The sequence below is a fragment of the Platichthys flesus genome, chromosome 23 (genome assembly GCF_949316205.1).
Source record: "Platichthys flesus chromosome 23, fPlaFle2.1, whole genome shotgun sequence".
Taxonomy (NCBI): Eukaryota; Metazoa; Chordata; class Actinopteri; order Pleuronectiformes; family Pleuronectidae; genus Platichthys; species Platichthys flesus.
The window spans coordinates 16,830,226-16,851,452 of NC_084967.1; the positions used below are offsets into that span (position 1 = coordinate 16,830,226).

Here is a 21,227-nt window from a genome sequence, read left to right on the forward strand (position 1 = left end):
CCTGAAGGCAGCAGATTTCATGTGGCCAGATTTAAAATGGCTGCGAAGGCAACATCAAATCTTGTGAAGTAAATACTGTGGATTTATTAAATTTTATCGATGCAGGAGTTTCTAACCTACGTGTGTGTGTGTGTGTGTGTGTGTCTGTGTGTGTGTGTGTGTGTGTGTGTGTGTGTGTGTGTGTGTCTGTGTGTAGGTGTGGCGCTCTTCACGCAGGAGATCACATTTTGTCTGTCGATGGGAAGTCGATGGAGTTCTGTTCTCTGGCTGAAGCCACTCAGCTGCTGTCTGCTTCCTGTCAGACCGTCCGCATGGAGATCCTGCCGCAGCACCAGGCCCGACCGGCCCTGAACGCACCGCAGCACGGTAAACACACACACACAGACACACACACCAGACACCGTGGGCCCTGAACGCACCACAGCACACACACATGCCTATTATGCCTATGAAAGATTACATTGATAAAATATAATCTTTTATAAAGCAGTGACACAGGCAGTGACCTCTAACCTTTGACCTTTCCTTGTGTTTTAACCTGAACACCCCTCCTCTGTGTGTGCATGTGTGCGTGCATGTGTGTGTGTGTGTGTGTGTGCGAATGTGGGCCTGTGTGTGTGCGAGTAGTCAAGGTGCAGCGTAGTCCCCGCCCCCTCCCCTGGGAAACTGGAAACTCCGCCCCCGTCCACCCTCCCTACCACTACAACACGTACCACCCCGACCAATCAGCTTCCAGATCGCACAACCGCCACACAAACAACCCTCGTACGTCCCCCGCTCTGTGAATGTCACGTTTTATTTTGAAAGACACCAAATGTCACAGTGACCATTGTTTTAAAAGAACTTGTCTCATCTCTCTCTCTCTCTCTCTCTCTCTCTCTCCCTCTCCATCTCCCTCCCCCTCTCTCTCTCTCTCTCCTTCTCCCTCTCCGTCTCTCTCTCTCTCTCGCTCTCTCTCTCTCTCTCTCTCTCTCCCTCTCTCTCTAGCTCTCAGCCACTCGTTCTCTCCCGGCTCCATGTCGGCCTACAGTCTCTCGTCCCTCAACATGAACACGCTGCCCCGGAACATGTATCCCACGAGTCCACGGGGCACGTTGATGAGGAGGAAAGCCAAGAAGAAGGACTTCAAAAGCTCCTGTGAGTCTGACCTCTGACCTCTGACCCCTGACCTCTACGTGCTACGTTGATGGCGAAGCTCATGTCGTGCTGTAGCTGAATCCTCTGACGTCCATTTTGAGGTTCAGGTAGACGTGGTGTTGACCTCCTCTCCTCATCTCGCTGTCCTCTCGTCCTCAGTGTCTCTAGCGTCCAGCACCGTGGGACTCGCCGGGCAGGTCGTCCACACGGAGACCACGGAGGTGATGCTGCTCGGCGACGGCATCATGGGCTTCGGCCTGCAGCTGCAGGGCGGAGTCTTCGCCACGGAGACGCTGTCCTCGCCGCCGCTCATCGCCTACATCGACCCCGACAGCCCGGCAGAGAGGTGACACACGGAAAATCAAACACTGAATATGAGTTTATTCTTTCTTTTTGTTATTTTTGTTGTTTATAGTTGTTTTATATATTTGTAGGTGCGGCATCCTGCAGATTGGAGACAGGATTCTGTCCATAAATGGAGTTCCTACTGAAGACTCCACCCTGGAAGAAACCAATCAGCTGCTCAGAGACTCGTCCATCACTGCTCAGCTCACACTGGAGATCGAGTTCGACGTGGCTGGTACAGACACACACATACACAGACACACACACACATACACAGACACACACACAGGCAGATGACAAAAGAATAATTCATTGATCTAGATTAAATAAATCAGACATTTTGAGAGGACTGATATTAATGAGAGTGTTTGATTGGTGCAGATCCAAATATAGATCTGCAGGTTCAGTTTGTTAGATGTAGTGACATCTAGTGGTGAAGTCTCACATTGCAGTCGAGTGACCGCCTCCCCTCTTACTCACTGAATGAAGAACGAGTGAGAGTCAATCAGAGCTTTTAGAAAAAATACTATTGGAAAATTATTTCAACAGAAATGTGATGAGTGCAGAAACAAACTCTCTCTCTCTCTCACTGTCTCTCTCACTCTCACTCTCTCTCTCTCTCTCTCTCTCTCTGACTCTCTCTCTCACTCTCTCTCACTCTCTCTCTCTCTCTCTCTCTCTCTCTCTCTCACTCTCTCTCTCACTCTCTCTCACTCTCTCTCTCTCTCTCACAGAGTCGGTCATCCCGAGTTCTGGAACGTTCCACGTGAAGCTGCCAAAGAAACCGGGGGTGGAGCTGGGAATCACCATCAGCTGTGAGTCCTCCTCAGTTTCCTCTTCATCTCTCTGACGAGGCACTTTTCACCTTTCACCTCTGACCTAGTTGTGAACTGGTTTCTTCTCTGTGTGCAGCTCCGTCCAACAGGAAACCAGCTGATCCTCTGATCATCTCTGACATCAAGAAGGGCAGCGTCGCACACAGGTGGACACACACACATGACCTATAAACTATACACACACACACATGACCTATAAACTATACACACACACACATGACCTATAAACTACACACACACATAATCACACACATGACCTGTAAACTACAAACACAGGCTACAGAATGTGATGGTAGAATAAACTCACATTAAAGTGTCAGATGTGTTGAAGCTCGGTCAGCTGTCTGTAGGTGGCTGGTTAATTAGGCTAACGTTTGTGTGTTTGCGTTTCGTGTGTGAACGTGTGTGTATGTGCGTTTGTGTTTGTGGTTTATAGGTCATGTGTGTTGGAGTGTGTGAAGCAGATAATATGAGTTAAAGAGCTTCAGTCACCAGCAGGGAGCATCTGTTCACTGTGACTCACTTCAAAGAGACACATCACATTCATCACTATCTATGTTTGTATTTATATTTGCTGTGTCTTTCCAGGACGGGGACGCTGGAGCTCGGGGACAAGCTGCTCGCCATCGATAACATCCGCGTGGAGAGCTGCTCGATGGAGGAGGCCGTTCAGATCCTGCAGCAGTGCGAGGAACTCGTCAAACTCAAGATCCGCAAAGACGAAGACAACTCAGGTTTTTAGTTCTCACTGGATTAACTGCAGAGTATTACATTTTTTATTAGATGATTTTTTCTTCACCTGTTGAATGTATCTTTATTGACATGTTTCAGACGAACAGGAAGTGTCCGGCACCATCATCTACACTGTGGAGCTGCAGAGGTACGGTGGCCCACTGGGAATCACCATCTCAGGCACCGAGGAGCCGTTCGACCCCATCATCATCTCCTCGCTGACCAAGGGCGGGCTGGCCGAGAGGTAAACACGTAAACATGAAAACCAAACGTTTAATTTAATATATAAAAACTGAAACAGTGGAAAAATAAAGTGAAATGAATAAACCAGAACAGGAATAGTTCACTAAAGTTCAATAGATAAATAATCATCCTTGTACACATATGATATAAAACATTCACTAAACAACCAATAAATATATAAAACAAAAGAGAGAAGTTATTTAACATAAAGACGTTAACACCTAGTTTCAGTTTTCCTGTAAAGACTCAACAGACGCTGCAGAACGTAAATCCACAGAAAGAAGATTTAATAAAGTTGAACATTTAAAGTCAACACTGATTTAATTTCACGCTGAAACAAAGTGTGTCTGTTTGTCTGTGAAACATTAAAGAGACGAATCGGTGCAGATGTGACAGATGTGCTGGAGAAGGTCGCCCTCTGCTGCTCATAATAAATTATACAACACTTCAGTACATCATGTTTTATTCTCCTTCGACTTTATTTTTATCTCAGTCATTATCACGTGGCAGTAAATATTTTATAAACATTATATTATTATACTATATAGAGTCTTAAGTTTAGCATGAACAAATCTATAAAATAAAGAGACTAAAGTTAGAAACTAACTAAATAACTATGTGTTGTTGTTCATATAGAATATTAAACACAAAATGTGAAATGACAACCTTGAGAAATTTTAATTTAGTTTAAACATGAACTGAGTGAGCAGATAAATTCCAACAGGTCAATGTCGCCCTCTGCTGCTCATAATAAATACAACTTCAACTTTATCATTTGTTTTCTTGCATAAAATAATCTTATATAATTCAGAAAAAAATAACTTATAAACATATAAACAAGAACAAAAACTATTAAAAAAATGAAGAGATTAAAATTGTAAATTTTAAAACCAGAGCGACACAGAGTTACCAAATCCACCAGGAGCCGGATAACTAACATATCTGACTTTGTGGTTGCGCCCCCTGGTGCTGTGAATATGTCGTGAAATAAAACAGTGAATCATTATTATTAAAAAAATACAACATTGTAATATGTGTGTGTTTGTGTGTGTGTGTGTGTTAGGACTGGTGCGATCCACGTGGGGGATCGTATCCTGGCGATCAACAGCAGCAGCCTGAAGGGGAAGCCCCTGAGCGAGGCCATCAGTCTGCTGCAGCAGGCGGGCGAGACGGTGACGCTGAAGATCAAGAAGCAGGGCGAGCGTGCGTTCAGTTATTTTGATGCAGCAGCTACTTTAAACTGTTTTTAAAGACAACAGGTCAAAATAAACTTTTCCGTGGTTTTCTTGAAGTGTCGAGTCCGAAGTCGTGCGTGATTGGTCCAGATCTGAGCTCGGGGGTGGGGCTCGGTCAGGAGAACCTGGACGGGGAGGAGGAGCCTGTCATCATGGTGGTGCCTCCATCGAGCCAGAGAGCGTTCAGCGCGTTACCGTCCGTCGACAGCGCCGTGGAGTCGTGGGACGGATCCAACATGGACAGCAGCTTCACCTCGCCGGGTAGGAACCTGACCTCTGACCCCTGAGCTTCTTTTTTTAATAGTGCAATTTGTCTTAAAATAAATGTTTTATTAAATCCTTTATGATTTTAAAGTGTGAGCTCTAGAGAAACTTCTTGGTTTGTCTGCAGCTCCGGCGTTCCAGTCGTCTCCGTACACGTTCCACGATTGGCGCAACGCCAAGACGATCAACAGCCAATCATCGTCCGCCGCTCGCCAGCGAGCCAATCCGCTGTCAGATCTGGGCCTGAGTGACGACGACTGGGACCGCCCACCACTCGGAGGGTGAGACAGGCAGAGACAGAGAAAACTTAAATGCTACACAAATTTAAATTAGAACAGATTTATAGTGAAGTGGAAAATATAAAACCTGTGTAAACATAATAATTTAAAGATATGATAATAACAACCTGGATGACTGAAACCATGAAACTACACTGACACAAAGAAGAAACTGATAAATAAATAAAGACACAGTTCAGACACTCATCTCTGATATAAAAGATGTGTTTCCTGTTTACAACAATAACCTACAGAGCGTGATTAAACCTGTGACATCATCCAGATTTCCACAGCTGCTTTTCACACGACTTTAGCATGCTAGCGTTTCTTATTCCAGTCGGTGGCGGATGCTAGCGGCGAGCTAGCAGCAGTAACATCAGTGTGTCTCTATCTGCAGAGCCTGTAACCTGCCCAGCGGTCTAATCTCTGACAGCAGGTAGCACACTGATCTTTGACCTTTAACCCCCCCCCACACAGTCCTGTCTGACCTCCAGCTGACCCCTCACCTGGTGACCTTCGACCCCCGTCACACTGACACATACACCAGATGGACGTGTATGTCGTCAGCTCTCGCCCACTCTCTCACCAGCATGACCTGTCCGTCACCAGCCTCCTCTGTGTGTGTGTGAGTCTCTGATGTTCTCTGATTGGCTGACCTATCTCCTTCTTCTCCAGGTTCACCGTGGGGCATGATGGGACAGAACCGGACCAGGAAGAGAACTTCTGGTCTCAGGCTCTGGAGGATCTGGAGACGTGTGGACAGAGCGGCATCCTCAGGGAGCTGGAGGTGAGAATGTGAAGAATCAGTCGAACAAGAACTTTACAACTTGAATCTGCAGCAGCAGGAAAATCATGTCTGAGTGTTTGAGAGTTTTACTGTGAACTCTTCGAGATGCTAAAGGTTTTTAATGTGGTTTGGAAATGCAGCAATAAATCTGAGCAACTGAGCTGAAAAGAAAAAATGACTCCTTCTCTTCCAGGAAACTGATCAGGAGACGCACCTACTCGCTCTGGTATCCTCCTCCTCCTCCTCCTCCTCCTCCTCTTCCTCCTCCTTCTCCTCCTCTTCCTCTTCCTCTTCCTCTTCCTCCTCCTCCCTCTCCACTAACTCTCCTCTGTCCTCTTCTCTCTGTAACTGGACATTTTCTTCTAGCGTCATCAAACGTCCAACATGTTATCTGTTTTTGAATGTGACTCTAACCGCACCCCCCAGCAGCAAGCTACCGCCCATGGTGACGTTATTGTAACATCTTAGTGACATCAGCCAGCTTCTGGCCAATCATGTGGCAGAGTCATGTTGCACCAGGCATGGCAGTTTGAGCAAGGCATGCTGGGAGAGCTTGTGCAAGGCCTGATGGGTAGTTTGTTTTGCCGTCTTGAAGCAGATCTGTCAGTATTGCATGCGTCTGATTAGTCCTTGATTCTGATTGGCTGAGGACTGACCGTCTGTTGAGTGACGTGAAAAACATTAGGTAGGAAATAGAATCTCAGTAGAAACAGTGGATTCTTCCGGTGAAATCAGAAGAAATAGAATCAGATCCTGAACATGACTCAGTAGAACCAGAGGAGAACAGCAGATCCTCAAATTAGATCCTGAAAGTAGATCAAGTTCTCAGAAGCTTTAACTGTAAAGACAGAAACAACTAAATAAAAGGCCAGTAGAACGTCAGTAAAATCCATCACAGTAGAATCTGTCTGTAGAACCCGTTACAAGAGACCTGTGCTGGTGTGATCGTGCTAGCTGGGGTCAAAGGTCGTGCAACCAGGTTTCCTTCAGTCACCATGTTTTTGTTGGATCCAAGAGAGACTCTTTCACACGCTGTCCTCTGATTGGATGGTTCTGATTCACTGGTTTTCTCTGATTGGCTTTCTTCAGGCAACCATCATGTCGGGCTCCACCCTCAGTCTGAACCATGACCCCACCCCCCTGCGCAGCACTCTGGGACGCCAGGCCAGTTTTCAGGAGCGCAGCAGCAACCGACCCCAGGTGACTGTTCCACTAAAGCTGTCACGTCGTAGATATGATGTTTGTGTGTTTAACTTTTTTAAGAATTATTCCTTTGAACCTTTCCAGGTGACCCCGAGGTCCAACACCTTACCCTCTGACCCCCAACGCCGAGCCTTTGCCATGAGGAAGATGAGGCAGGAAGTCAATGAGATCCTAAACCAGAACCCTGTGGAACTCCATAAGGTGAACACAGACCACTGGGAACCACACGTCACCATGACATCACGGTAATCCTCAGGTTCTGATCCTAACAGAAGGTTGTTTATATTTGTAGTTGACTCTGGAGAAGGCCTCGGACCTGGAGGACTTTGGTTTCAGTGTTTCTGATGGTTTGTTGGACCGCGGCGTCTACGTCAACAACATCCGACCGGGGGGTCCGGCGGAGCGGGGCGGCCTCCGAGCCTATGACCGAATATTACAGGTAAGAAGCCTGGACCTTGTGGGTACGTGAACCTAAACAGTCACAGTGTTGTTAACTATGTTGAGTTGTTGACCCATCAAATTACTTCAACTGTAAAAGATAGAACCTCTGAAGAAGACACGTCACCGCCCCTCATCCATTTTTCTGTTTTCCAGATCAACCACGTGCGGACCAGGGACTTCGACTGCTGCCTGGTCGTCCCTCTGATCGCAGAGTCTCCAGATCGCTTGGATCTCGTCATCAGCCGAAACCCCACCTCCTCTTGTCTGCTGGCCAATCACACTGATGGCATCACCAACAACAGTAGCAACTCCCATCAGCCAATTGGCGGCGACCTGGGACCTTCTGAGCTTTGTATTGGCCAAGTAGATGATTGTGGTCCAATCAAGTGGAGCAAACCAGGAGATCTGCTGGGGGCAGCGTTTGGGGTGGGGCAGGTGAGTAATAGCTCCTTATAGCAGACAAACCTGGATCTAACTGGATTAAACTGGTTGTAACCAGACTGGAATAGAGGTCGATGACGAGAACAGTACAACAAAGTTGAGTCAAACTGGTTCAGCATGGATCCCCATGGTGCTACATACACCCCCTGGATGGACTTTGACGTTTGACCCTTGAACTGCTAAAGGAGCCTGAAAGCACACAATTGACTGGAAAAACTACTCACCTTTTCATCTGATCCAGTTTTGCAAACTGGTACTACTGGTGTCACTGGATCCCGAACTATGACCACTGATACTACTGGAACCACAACGCGATCAACTGATACAAGATCGATGGGTTCTGTTTCTACAAGGCCACAGTCATGCCCGCTGGTTCTACTAAAGCTGGAGCAACAGGCAATGGTCTTACTGGTCTAAGATCAGTGGACACTGATTCTACAAGCCAAGGACTAGGACCATTGGCCCTACTTGAACTAGAGCCACAGCCACTGGTCTTACTGGTCAAGACACTTGTGTTCTGGTATTCGTTGGAACAGAACCATTGCTAGTTGTCCTACTGAAGTCAGATCTCAGCCACTGGTCTTACTGGTCTAAGATCAATGGTTAATGGCTCTACAAGACTAGAACAAGGGCTAATTGTCCCACTTAAATAGAGCCATGGCCAGTGGTCTTACTGGTCAAAGACACATGGGTTCTGGTCTTGGTGGTAACAGAATCCTGGCTACTGATTCAACCGAAGCCTGAGCCAGCTGTCTTACCTGTCCCTAGACATGGCTCTGGTTCATGGTCTCAGGGTCAAAGAACCATAGGTAATAAACCTCCTGAAGCCAGAGCCGTAGCGGCTAGTCAAACTGGTCCAAGACATGGTTCTTGCTCATGGTCCTGGTGGTTGCAGAATCAAGTCTGCTGCCTCTACAAGTTAGAACCATGGCTCCAGGACTGTCTGGTCTCACTAGAACCAGAAACATGGCTTTTGGTTGTGCTGGCCAAGAACCTGCTGATAGACAGGCATGATGCCAAGGAGACTAGAGATGCTCCGATCAGGGTGTATATGGCCGATGTCATTGTGATCATACAAACTAGTGGTGATCACTGACTGGTTTCTGTTCTTAAAACATTTTACAGGAAGGTTCTGCATGTGAAACCCTTTAAACCCCATCACCCTCCATCAGGTCTGTCAATAATGAAGCCAGGTTATGGCCGCCTAGGGCCAAAATGTTTGTACCTCTTATAAATAGTCAAACCAAGTATTCTTGCAAAAGAAGATTCCTATAAGTCGTAGTTGCAGTTTGACAACCTGAAAATACCTTTGGTTGAAGCATCCTCGCACCTCGACTCACCCACTGGTCTGATCCTGCACAACCTGCACTTGACTGGAAGCTGTTTAGCAATGTGAAATAGATTTGGATCCCACCAGGGTTTTCTAGGCAGAAGCACTGTGAAGTTTGATCTTGATAACAGGATAAAAGATTATTATGGTTGAGTTGCAAGTGAGTATAAGCAACATGGAAATGACTGTAAGAATCTAGACGGGTGGGATCCACACAAACCTGCAGCTGCTCATATTTAGTTCTGCTATGATGGGCCATGCTCTGACACATCCACGTCCATATCATGCTATCATGCTAATGCTACTTGCAGATACTGAATTTTAGTCAACAGTGTAGCATAGAGTCCCGACAACACGCCTCTGTACTGTTTTAAATTCTTTACCATAAGCTCCTGTGATGTCAGAGCATCCTTGGACAAACAAAGATGGTGGTCAAGGTGACTGTAATCAAACTAGCATTCAGTTAAAGGTAGAAACTTTCCAGTTACATGTGGTGGGTTCAAGGGCTGGGTATCGTTTCACCAAAATAAAACCATAACCAGTCGTGGTGTTGAAGAACAACGATGATGGAATTTTCTGCAAAAACCTTCTTTTTTAATTTGTTAAATTTTACATTCATAAAATCCACTAATTTCCAATATTCATCAGCTGGCTCTGATCGGAGCATCCCTAATAAACATGGACAGAGAGACGGGTTCGGTGTCCAGGTTTGAGTTCAGTGCCATGAACGAGCTGCAGACTGGAAAAGTAATAATGATGAAGACACTGAGCGGTTCAATAAGAATCTTTTTCTACTGTTTACACCTGTTGGACTGGCCACACTGTGTATGTGTGTATGTGTGTGTGTTATGTGTGTGCGGTAAACACAAGGCCAGTTAAGCCCCTCCCACCTCAATTTCTAGTCTTGGCTGTGCCCCCCCACCCCCCCCCCCCACCCTTCTACCCTTGACCAATAGACAGCCAGGATGAGAGACAGACGGCAATTCTGATTCAGCTGATTGGCTGGAACCAATCAGGAAACAAACGCTTCCCTGCCTGTCTGTGATTGGTTCTCCTCAACACGTAAATAAACCAATCAGCTCCAGAAGAAGCCAAGCATGCCCCCCCCCACCCCCTGAACCCCAGTTACAGTGATCTATTATGCTAATCGATCTGTGTGTTTTTTGATTGACTTGTCAGTTCTCTCTGTTTGTTTGTTTGTTTCCATGACGACTGATTCTGAAAAGATGTAAATAGATAAAAATCAGTTCAGTCGCGTCGTGTTCACATCGGAACCATCGAGCCGGACGACCTTCACCTCATAACCACGAGATGTTCCACCAGAAAAAAGTCCTGTTTGAACAGGAAACCTGTGACAGTAGATACCTGTGAGTGTGTGTCTGTGTGAGTGAGTGTGTGAGAGTGTGTTTGTGTGTTTACTTTGGATTGATGTCAACATCTTCCAGCTCTCACCTCATACTGAACTCACTTTAAACTGGCCAATCAGAACCCTCCCATAGCGCCAGAGGCCAATAGAAACCCTCCATGACTTGAAGCGACCAATCGCTGCTCTGGAACAGATTATGTGCTTTGGAAACAAGATCTGATTGGATAGCTGTGATTTGCTCTTTCTGTGTAGCTGGCTGTGATTGGCTATTCTACTCCAATCCTCAACTTTGAAAACCGATCATCTGAAGCACAGTGCTAGCATATTGTTAGCATGTAGCGAGCAGACACTGAGCACAAGAATAGAATTAGCCTAATGTGACTAAGATGAATTCAGCACAATGTCACTAACACATCACCACATGGAAAACTCACACCTGGAGCACACACCTAGAACATAACAGGGCTACGGCTAGGGAAGTAGTGAGTTAGCACACAGCTAACTCAGGTCTCTGGTCAACACAGCAGTGGTTAGCAGCACACACTCAAAACAAGGCTAACATACGGCTAACACATAGTATTAGACAATAGTTGTGTAACATAAATTAAGGCTAGCACCTGGCCAATTAAGCTAGGTCTTAGCATAGAGCTTTGAGGAACAAACCTACAACGCGGTTACAGCTCAGCTAATATCGGCCTCACACCACTTTGTTTAGCACAGGCTTAGTTCAGGGCTAACACAGCTAGCCATTGGTTTACAACCACCTGAAGCTATGCCATGGCAAAGTTAACACATAGCAAACATGGCTATCATTCAGTTAGCACACAGCTAACACTTGGTTAACACTACTAATGTTTAGTTAGGATTCATCTAGCATCGTGGGACATTACGCAAATGATGAGCAGAAACTCTGATGATTATCATAACAACTCAGTCGAAGAGGGGTGTGGCTTCAAGAGGGCTGGACAAGTGAGCTCTAAAGCCATAAACACTGTGTGTGTGTTTGTGTGTGTTTGTGTGCGTGTGTGTAACATTGCAGGGATTTGCACTCACCTCAGCAAGATGTCCAACCACACAGACAGACACACACATGCACACACACAAACTCACACAAACATACACATGCACACTAACACACACATACACATGCCCACAAACACACACATTGCACTGCCATTTTAATATAATTGGTCAAATTTGTTTCCATGTAGCTTCACCAACCAACCAAACTATTTTTCTTTAAAGGAACAGGGATGTTGTAAAGTATTTTTGTACAAATTTAATACTTTGGTAGCATGATCGACGTTCCTGGTGTTTGTCCTGTCGGGCTCCACTGCTCTTCTCCACCTTCCCTTTGTACGGACGACTACTGAGCAACAATAAAGATGAAGACCTGCTGGGACGACTCGACTCATGTGTCATCATCTCACACTGAAACACCAACATGTTTGTTTTTTAATACATACACTCCAGTTGTGTTTTTTACTAAAGATTCTGTATGTTCTGAGATTAAGTTAAATAAAATCTGCATAATTAAAGTACATTCAAAGGAGTAGAATTTATTATTGAGTTGACATATTACAGTATAATTCAGTAGTATAAAATATATACAAATGAATATATAAATCAAACAAAATTCATTACTGTATACATTTTAATATGATTTTTTTTATATATACATGAATATATATATATAGAATTGGTGCAATTTATGTTAATTCCTCAGTATGATTTATGAACTAAATGTTTTTGAAAATATTTAATAACAAACAAAATAGTTTATTGCTCTGTATAATTTTTTTGAAATAGTTAATTAATTTAATAATTCAACTTGCCTGATACTTTTTTTTAACATTTTAATATATACATTATATAAAAAATATAATTTATTGCAGACGAAACTTTACAATTGTAATATATTTTTAAAAGAATTCATTTGATAAGATATATAGAAATGTATGCAAAGTAACTAAGTAAAAATTATAATATAATTGAGTATAATATATAGAAAATTATGCAGTTTTACGCAGTACAAAAAAGATTTAATCGCTGAACATTAACTATTATTGATGAGAATAATATATAGAAAATTGTGTATGAATCATGTCTGTCTTCAAAAATCTATATATTATTGTGCATATTTATATATATATATAAGTAGTATTATTTACGACTATGGTTTATAACATATTCAATAATTCAATATTTGACAAACGATAAATAAACGATGTCATGTTACTGTATATGAAATAACGTTTTACATTTAATATTTATATGAGAATATAAACGGTTAGAAGTGAATCTGTGGTTCGACGCTCTGCTTTCTGCTCGGTGTGTGATTGCTTCTGTCTGCTCGCTGTTGTAGCTGTTAGCATAAGCTGCCTGTGTTAGCTCCCCTGTTAGCTCCTGCGTAGCTCCGCTCTCCGTGTCTGTCGGTGTTGTCTCGGTTGGTATCGACCCTCACGGACCCGGTGGAGACGCTCAGCCTCATTTTCACCGCAAACACAGACCTCGAGTCCCGCAGGAAACATGTCCACCGCCCTGGAGAGCTACATCAACCGTATCCTTCCGCCGCTAGCTGCTAACGTGCTAACTGCCCGTGTGAATGAATGGGTGACTGCTCGTTAGCTCAGGAGCTAAGCTAGCTGTATTTGTTAGGTATTTAATTATTAACGGTGATTTTAACTTGATCTTTCAGCGGCGCCGAGTTGAAGCGAAGATGCGTCTTAGTGTTAAAACAGAAGAGTTGGTTGTTCTGTGTTGATTTAAACGTGGATTTAATGTTGTGTCCAGAAATGTTGTTTCTTTAACCGAGGTTCAGGCACCGTGGCCATCGTCACCTCCGACGGGAGAATGATCGTGGTGAGTTTGTTCACGTTTCTGATCCAAACTGTTGATTTAACACATTAATCGTCAATATTATTGATCTTCAGATGACTGATATCATTCATGTGTGTGCGCGTGCAGGGCACCCTGAAGGGCTTCGATCAGACCATCAACCTTATCCTGGATGAGAGTCATGAGCGCGTGTTCAGCTCCAGTCAGGGTGTGGAGCAGGTGGTTCTGGGACTTTACATCGTCCGAGGAGACAACGTGTGAGTTTAACTAGTTTAACGTCTTCATGAATCAAAGCTGATTTCAGAACTTAACTGAACCACAGACGTGTTCCTCGCATGTTCCTCACACGCTGTTCTGAAGGCTCTCTATGTGTGAACATACATCTGGATATGTTCTGGATCTTCTCCTGCAGCCTCCTAGTAAAACATTTGTAACATGTCAGAGTGAGTCCATGTGAGGAACCAGCAGGACAATGTGTGGAAGCTTCCCAGTGAGCGAGAGGACGTGTGGATGAAGTTTCTAACGCGTGACGGACGTGAAACTGGAAGAACACAAACATCTCAGGATGAAGAAGAGGAGCCGGACACGTAGAAGATGAAGACATCCACTTGGAAACACAAGGAGGTTCCAGATCTTCTGGTGATGAGGGCCGATGCCGGTGTGGATGAGCTGGAAACAACAACACTGATCTTTCCCCAGCAGAGAGAGTCATATCCGGCCCCCAGCTGCTCTACAGGCTCCGCCCCTCGCCTGGATGTGACCAGCAACCTGCTGCTGCTTCACTAACACTAACTACACAACATGTCAGGACACAAGTTTCCCGACAATTTCTGGAGTTGAAATAAACCTGCAGGGAAGAGCACAAGTCATCATCACTTCCCATGTCGAGCTGCTGGTTACTGTTGACTCTGCCACCAGGGGGCGTGATGCACATTCACAGTTTCCCTCCATAGATTTATGTTTTTACCAGACACACGTGAATATGAGGAATAAAACATGTTTCACTGGAGATTTTACTGAACATGAAGAAAGTGACCAAAACACAAAGTAAAGCATCTTACTTATTTTACAGTGATCAGTTTATTGATTATCGGTTTTGCTGTTTTCTTCCAGAGCTGTGATCGGAGAAATCGATGAAGAGCACGACTCCACTCTGGATTTAGGAAACATCAGAGCTGAGCCGCTCAACTCAGTCGCCCACTGACCCCTCGACCTTTGACCCCCTCTCCCCCCCCTCCCTCCACTCTCACCTATCCTGGCTGCCATCTCCACGCGACAGGAGGAGAGAGAACGCACGACTGACGCTGCGTCTGTGATCACTCGTTCGCCCGTTCACTCGCTCGTTCACTCGTCCCTGATGTGAGGCTGCGTGGTGAGACGTTCAGGGACGAGTCGTGAACAGGAAGTGATGTCAGCCTCAGCGTCGGTCATGTGGACGAGCGTCACCGGAGCCTGATTCTGGATCAGCTGAGAATCTGTCTTCAGTTTGGACTTTTGATAAATGAAGACGTGAAATGTTCGAGTTGTTATGATGAAAGTTTTTTATGCTTCAAGTCCTTTTGTCACATTGTTTTGTTTATTAAAGTTTCATGTCTCATATTCTGACTCAACGTCTGTTCACTGACCTGAAAATATAATAACACAATGTTCATCATGTTCATCGACGTCCAAAAGACGTGAAGATCCTTGAGACACGATCTGTGTAAATGTGATCAAATTGAATCTGATCTTTGAGGCTGTTGAACTTGAACATTGACGAAAAATGATCAAATCAATCATTTACGTTCATTGAATTGTAAACATGTTTCAACTATGATTCATAGTTTGTCCAACTGAGATAAAAAATCACACACACTCTCACTTACACACTCTCCCTCTCCCCCTCTCCCACACACTATCTCTCCCTCTCCCCCACTCTCTCTCTCTCTCTGTCTCTCCATGCTTCACTCTCACTTCAGGCTTCAGCTCAAATCAGTTTGACTTAGTTTCTGATCTGGTTTGAATCCGGATCACAGGATGTGGCTCTGATCTGATCCACTTAGCTTCTGATTCATTTTCTCTGGAGCTCAAACTTTTGTCGGGAGACACCGTGGAGGACATGCCGGGGACTGTGGCTCTCATCAGCGTCTTCGCGCTCCTCTCGGCCGGGTTGCGGAGCTCCGTGTTCGGCGTGGGGATGCTGGGCTCCGTGGCCACGGAGGAGAGCTCGAACGCCGGGGTGAGCAGCACGGCGGTGGCCGGGGCGTGGAGCTCCGGGGACGGGGACAGAGCAGCGGGGCGAGCTGGCTGCCCTGGCCGCTGTCGGTGCGAGGTGGACGGGCTGCTTCAGCGGGTGGACTGCTCGGACCTGGGGCTCCGGGAGATACCGAGCAACCTGAGCGTGTTCACCTCCTTCCTGTGAGTCAGCACCGAGGGTTTACTGGGTTTACTGGGTCTACTGGGTGTACTGGGTTTACTGTGCACGTAAAAACTGCAACATGTGTCTGCGTGCGTGTGCGTCCGTGCGTCGTGAGAATCGCAGCACCTGTTTATTCCTCTCGCGCTCTGCTGGCACGTACGTGCACGTCATGATGTGGTTCTAAAGGTTCTGAAACAGGTTCTAAGGGTCTGGAAGCTTTAAAGTGGCTCCACTGAACCTTCAGGACAGATGCTGGTTCCATGATGGTTCGGACAGTGACAGTCAGGAACGAGCAGAAGTTGGTTGAGCAGCTGAATAAGCTCCAGAGGTTCTGGAGGGTCCAGGTTCAGTCAGACCCGTTCAGGTTCAGGTTCAGGTTCCAGGGGCTTCTGATGGTTCCAGTTCTCCTGAAAATGGTTCTCAGGGTTTCAGAGGAACGGTTCTCCAGGAGGATCTGGAGTTTCCAGAAGTGTCTGTTGTTGTGAAGGTTCTCTGGACACATTTATATATTAGTTTGGATCAAATCAAATTCATATTCAGCCATAGATGCAGCAGGTCAGTGATCTGTTGGTTCTGGTTTATCATTGTTTATTAGGGACTAAAGAGTTGATCTACACACGTCCTGTCGTCCCCTACGTGTCCTGGACTCTGAAGGTCTGTTGGTCTGTATGAGGTCTGAGGAACCTTCCCACGAGATATTCAGGTTCAGACCAAACTGTCAAGTCTGAAAGTCTGAAACAAACAAGGTGTGAACGAGTCCCTGGATCGGCAGGTGGAAGATTGATTTCATATTTATACTTATTGTCTGAGGATTTCCCGTCAGCACATTAAGTCTTTGAACTGATCCACAAACTGAAGATGTTCAAAATGATCCAGAAGAACTTTCAGAAAGTTGAACTCCAGTTCAATTCATTCAAATCCATTTCACCTCACAGCAGGTGAGCAGCCTCCACACAAAACATGTTTCAGCTCTGGCAAAACCATTACATCACTGTACACTGTGTGTGTGTGTGTGTGTATGCATGTGTGTGTGTGTGTGTGTCTGTCTGTGTGTGTGTGGGGGGGGGAGGAAAACCTGCCCGTCTTGGCCGTGGTCTAAAAGCTGCACAATGTCCAGGATTTAAGTTTCACTCTCATTAAAGGAAACCTTCTTCAATTCTGTGTGTGTGTGGGTTTGTGTGTGTGTGTGTGTGTGTGTGTTTCGCAATGAAAGCACTTTCCTTACAGTTTGTCTAAGACAGGCAGATGGACATTCACACATACACACACACAGACACACAGACAGTCGATCAAAGGTTCTTTGTGTCTTTATTAAAGCTCCAATCAGAAGTTCAATCCAACAAAACATCAAGGAGTTCTTCTGTGTATGTGTGTGTGTGTGTTTGTGCGTCGGTGTGTGTATGTGTGTGTGTGTGTGTTGTCGGTCGGTCACCAGTATCCCACAGACCCACACCCGTCCAGTCACCTGGTCCCGATCGTCAGTTTGTTGATGTTCCCAGATGTTTGTGTTCAGGTCGCTGGTGAATCTGAAGATGTTAATAAATTCTTCTGCTTGCGGTGGTTTTAGCGGCGCGGTGGTAAAGTGGTTATCATCGTCATCTCACAGAGAGAAGGTTCCTGCTCGAATCTGTCTTTTGTCCAGTTTCCTCCCACAGGTTGATGTGTAATGGTTGTTTGTGTTGGTGTCGGTGGTGAAGTTAAGATAAGAGATGGATGTCTGGAATCAGAGAAACGAGGGAAGTTTGATTCTTTGTGCCGAACTCACTGGTTCACAAGATCTTACAAGACCAACAAACCTGTAACACACATTAAATAAGAAGAAGAGAAGCAGTTGGTGAATCTAAAACGTTTATTAAGTCTTCTAAATGGACGTGTGTGTGATGTCTGGTGCATCAGTATCTGAACCCCATGGATCCAGCTCAGGATCCACTTCAGTGTTCCTCTGTGGTTCTGCAGAGCGACCGGATCCAGATCGAACTGAGTTCTCACACGTGTGTGTGCAGATGAAACTGAAGCTGAGGATGTTTCATTCAAGCAACAGTTTGAATATGTGTGTGAAGCTGTGAGAAATCTCCACACACATCAGTTTACTGTGAATACGACTCTGTCAATGGCTTTGTGTGTGTGTGTGACTCTGTGTGTGTGTCTGTGTGTGTCTGTGTGTCTGTGTGTGTGTGTGTCTGACATCTGAATGGCTCTGTAAGTCTCGATTCTGCGTCTGACTGACTCAGGAGCTCAGGAGACTTTTAGTTGCTGAATGAAGCCATGGACATGTGAAGGACGTTATAGCCACTCCCACTTTGGCAGCCATGTTTTTCTCTGGTGTTGACGAGTTGATTAATGATCGCAAATTATTTTAGACATCAACATTTTCAACACAACTTATTGATATAAAGGTGTCAATCATAGTCTTGAATTCAAGATGGACGACACGTCTTCACTTCCTCCCGTTGAACTGCAGCCGTCTTACTCATGATGTCATCTGGACTCATAGCAGCTGTCAATCATGACAGACAGACAGTGAGCCTCCTGTCAATCACCTGACCTCTCTCACGACACCAGGGGAACAAATCATGTCGTCCATGTACCTGCTGCAGGATCGTCAAGGTTCACTTACACTCAGCTGTCAAACACACACACTGTCCCCGACACACACGCTCACACACACAAGCTCACACACACTCACACAAACACTCACACACACACAGGTAAATGGAAGACCAGTCCCCCCCGTCAGGTTGTGAGAGAGGTCAGATCTGTAGATTAATAATGTGAGCGGTTTCTGGAGCCTCACTTCGTAACGAGCTGCTGATCCCGGGTCAGATTCCTCACCGTCGTGGGGTAAAACTTTATCGTTGTAAACAAGATGGAAAAAACATAAAGTTAATATTAGAGAGAAAAAAAAACAAATGGTAAAAACTGGAGCATCGAACATTAAAGTGATTTCCAGGTTGAAAACATGAGTCAGAATCAGAATGAGTTCAGTCGTCAGGTTGTTGTTGTTCTCAGTTTGTCTCTCGTTCAACTGTTGTGTTACTTTCCCTCTGGAATCAGGACTCAGGGACTGAACCCCCCGCAACCACTCGCTCCGGGTGGAGCCCCCCCCCCCCGCCGCCCCGCCCCCATAACACTGAAAGAACGACTGAAAGAACGATTGAAAGACTGAAAGAGGACAAAACCAGAGCGAGGCCTCACTGTCACACTCGGCCTGCAACTACACAACTCTCTTTTCTCTCTGTCGTCAGAGTTTGTCTTTCTGCCGACATTTGAATAATCGTGTGATATCCATCAGTTTGAGCCCGAGGAGACGGAAAAGAGACAAAACACACACACACACACACACACAGAGCTGCATCTCTCTCATTACACACAGGGAGAAAACCACACAACATGGTTAATGTATTCGTCTTTTCTTTCATCCCTCTCTCCGTGTTCGTCATTCACTTTCACTCTTCAGACCAGAAACAATCACTTCAAACATCTGAACTTGTGCGATTCAGTCGAAACTCAAACTGAGACACACAATCCTGAAAACACTCACGTTTATAAAGGTTTACCACTTTTTATGATCAATGTTTGACTTCATGTGACTAATGTAACTAAAATACAAAAAGACAAATTTGTATTCCTTGATACTTTAATCATAATATTTCCTAACATATTTTTTTATTTGTTCGCATAATTTTCTGTAACTAAATGTATAACTTTAATTTAAAAAATAACGACTTAAGTCACTTTGTAGTTATTTTACTTTATTCACAGTTTATAACTATATTGCAACAATCGTCTTAGGAAATTGAAAAGATTAGAATATATTTCAAAAGTTTAGAATTGAGTCTAAAAGAAGTTCCTGTAATACTTTAGAAAAAGTTATTATAACATTCAAAGACACAAAAGAAGCAGAACTTTGCCTTTGATAAAACTTTAGGATTCATGTGACTGTGGATTCTTCTCATCACCACTGAAATCATGAATGTTTGTTTTCAGATGTGTGAACACGTGTGGAGAACGAGAGTGAAGCTCAGTCTGGAAATGAACAACTCTCATGTCAACTTATACATTCTGAGTGTTCGTTAATAAATGAAGTGAATGGACACAGCGACACAAAGTGTGTGTGTGTGTGTGTGTGTGTGTGTGTGAAAGTCATAAAAACCAGTCGGCCGTGACTCGGTCGGAGAGTAAAGAAACATTCTGCTAAAATAAGTCCAAACAAACGTCTCTGTGTGACCAGGCTACCTGTTGACAATGTGGTAAAGCAACACACACACACAGACACACACACACACACACACACACACACACACACACACACACACACACACACATACATTAACAGGCTTTATGGTGTGTTGAGAAAGTTCTTTAACAACGGGTGTATTCAACCTGCAGACACACCTCACTGTGTGTGTGTGTGTGTGTGTGTGTGTGTGTGTGTGTGTGTGTGACAAAGACAGTCTGTCTCCCCGTCCTCCCAGTAGAGAGACGTTCCCTCCTGATGGTTATCAGACAGATAGCAGGATCACAGATAAGGAGAAGAAAAGAGGAGGAAGAAGAACTTTTTGGCACAAACATGAAATAACAACAAAGGATTTTCTCTCTGAGCCGATGACATCACCGGGTTTGGACCTGATGACCTGTTGAGCTGAGACGGTTTGAAGAACCTGATGCTTGAAGCTTTGTTATTGGTTCTTTCTCACCTGTTGGGTTCAGAGCTTCAGACTCTTCAGTTCATCATCAGGTGTGAACGGTTCCTCAGAGCAGAGCAGGAGTTCTGGGTCTGGATCAAAGTGAACCAGGTTCTGTTCAAGAAAACACTTTGTGGGTACTTAGGACTTCTGGACCAATCACAGGAAGTAGAGACTAAATTAAACAGTAGAAGAAGAAGAAGAAGAAGAAGAAGAAGAAGAAGAAGAAGAAGAAGAAGAGAAGAAGAACCTGCAGACTTCATCTGCGATGATAAAAAGTTTGAACCACAAGGACGTTCATTTGGTGCATTTTAACTAGTGTGAAGTACTGTAGTACTGTGGAGTACTGTGGAGTACTATAGTACTGTGGAGTGCTGTGAAGTACTTTAATACTGTAGAGTACTGTAGTACTGTGGAGTACTGTGGACTACTGTAGTACTGTGAAGTACTTTAATACTGTAGAGTACTGTAGTACTGTGGAGTACTGTGGAGTACTATGGAGTACTATGGAGTACTGCGCCTGAAGGTACTGATGTTGCTAGTGATACGTCATGATGTTACCATGGCAACCAAATGAAGCGTTTCATTCAAACAGAAAGATTACAGCCCCCCCCCCCCCCCCCAACCGCACCTGACAACACCCCCCGTCAGACGGTGTCTACAAACCA

The 21,227-nt window shown here is 44.9% G+C and overlaps 3 protein-coding genes across 4 annotated transcripts in view; all 3 read left to right on the forward strand.

Annotated features, from left to right (window-relative positions):
• The window catches only part of grip1 (glutamate receptor interacting protein 1), a 38,113-nt gene extending 26,072 nt beyond the window's left edge, over positions 1-12,041 (forward strand). Inside the window, exons 9-26 of one of the 2 annotated variants that reach the window (XM_062382888.1) lie at positions 197-366; positions 628-765; positions 988-1,137; positions 1,297-1,483; positions 1,572-1,717; positions 2,217-2,297; positions 2,395-2,464; positions 2,907-3,052; positions 3,150-3,294; positions 4,357-4,496; positions 4,586-4,789; positions 4,920-5,073; positions 5,468-5,506; positions 5,746-5,857; positions 6,947-7,057; positions 7,145-7,261; positions 7,353-7,499; positions 7,655-12,041. In XM_062382888.1, the coding sequence (XP_062238872.1) occupies positions 197-366; positions 628-765; positions 988-1,137; positions 1,297-1,483; positions 1,572-1,717; positions 2,217-2,297; positions 2,395-2,464; positions 2,907-3,052; positions 3,150-3,294; positions 4,357-4,496; positions 4,586-4,789; positions 4,920-5,073; positions 5,468-5,506; positions 5,746-5,857; positions 6,947-7,057; positions 7,145-7,261; positions 7,353-7,499; positions 7,655-7,957 (2,560 nt within the window). In that variant the 3' untranslated portion in view covers positions 7,958-12,041. The remainder of the gene's footprint in view (positions 1-196; positions 367-627; positions 766-987; positions 1,138-1,296; positions 1,484-1,571; positions 1,718-2,216; positions 2,298-2,394; positions 2,465-2,906; positions 3,053-3,149; positions 3,295-4,356; positions 4,497-4,585; positions 4,790-4,919; positions 5,074-5,467; positions 5,507-5,745; positions 5,858-6,946; positions 7,058-7,144; positions 7,262-7,352; positions 7,500-7,654) is intronic. The other variant, XM_062382887.1, reaches the window with a different exon arrangement.
• Positions 12,042-12,956: 915 nt separating this feature from the next.
• On the forward strand, positions 12,957-15,075 carry lsm8 (LSM8 homolog, U6 small nuclear RNA associated). Its single transcript, XM_062382889.1, has 4 exons — positions 12,957-13,198; positions 13,460-13,500; positions 13,606-13,733; positions 14,590-15,075. Exons 1-4 carry the CDS (start codon positions 13,168-13,170, stop codon positions 14,678-14,680), a joined length of 291 nt encoding a protein of 96 aa, XP_062238873.1. The 5' UTR covers positions 12,957-13,167; the 3' UTR covers positions 14,681-15,075.
• Positions 15,076-15,430: 355 nt separating this feature from the next.
• LOC133948803 (leucine-rich repeat-containing G-protein coupled receptor 5-like) overlaps positions 15,431-21,227 on the forward strand; it is a 20,524-nt gene continuing 14,727 nt past the window's right edge. The window contains exon 1 of the mRNA XM_062382824.1: positions 15,431-15,873. Within this exon, the coding sequence (XP_062238808.1) occupies positions 15,575-15,873 (299 nt within the window). The 5' untranslated portion in view covers positions 15,431-15,574. The remainder of the gene's footprint in view (positions 15,874-21,227) is intronic.

Excerpts from the sequence above, each read along its gene's own strand:
- lsm8 (XM_062382889.1), top strand. The coding sequence starts at position 13,168 with ATGTCCACCGCCCTGGAGAGCTACATCAACC. Across the intron at positions 13,501-13,605 it reads CCGACGGGAGAATGATCGTG|GGCACCCTGAAGGGCTTCGA; the intron begins GTGAGTTTGTTC and ends GTGCGCGTGCAG. Across the intron at positions 13,734-14,589 it reads ATCGTCCGAGGAGACAACGT|AGCTGTGATCGGAGAAATCG; the intron begins GTGAGTTTAACT and ends GTTTTCTTCCAG.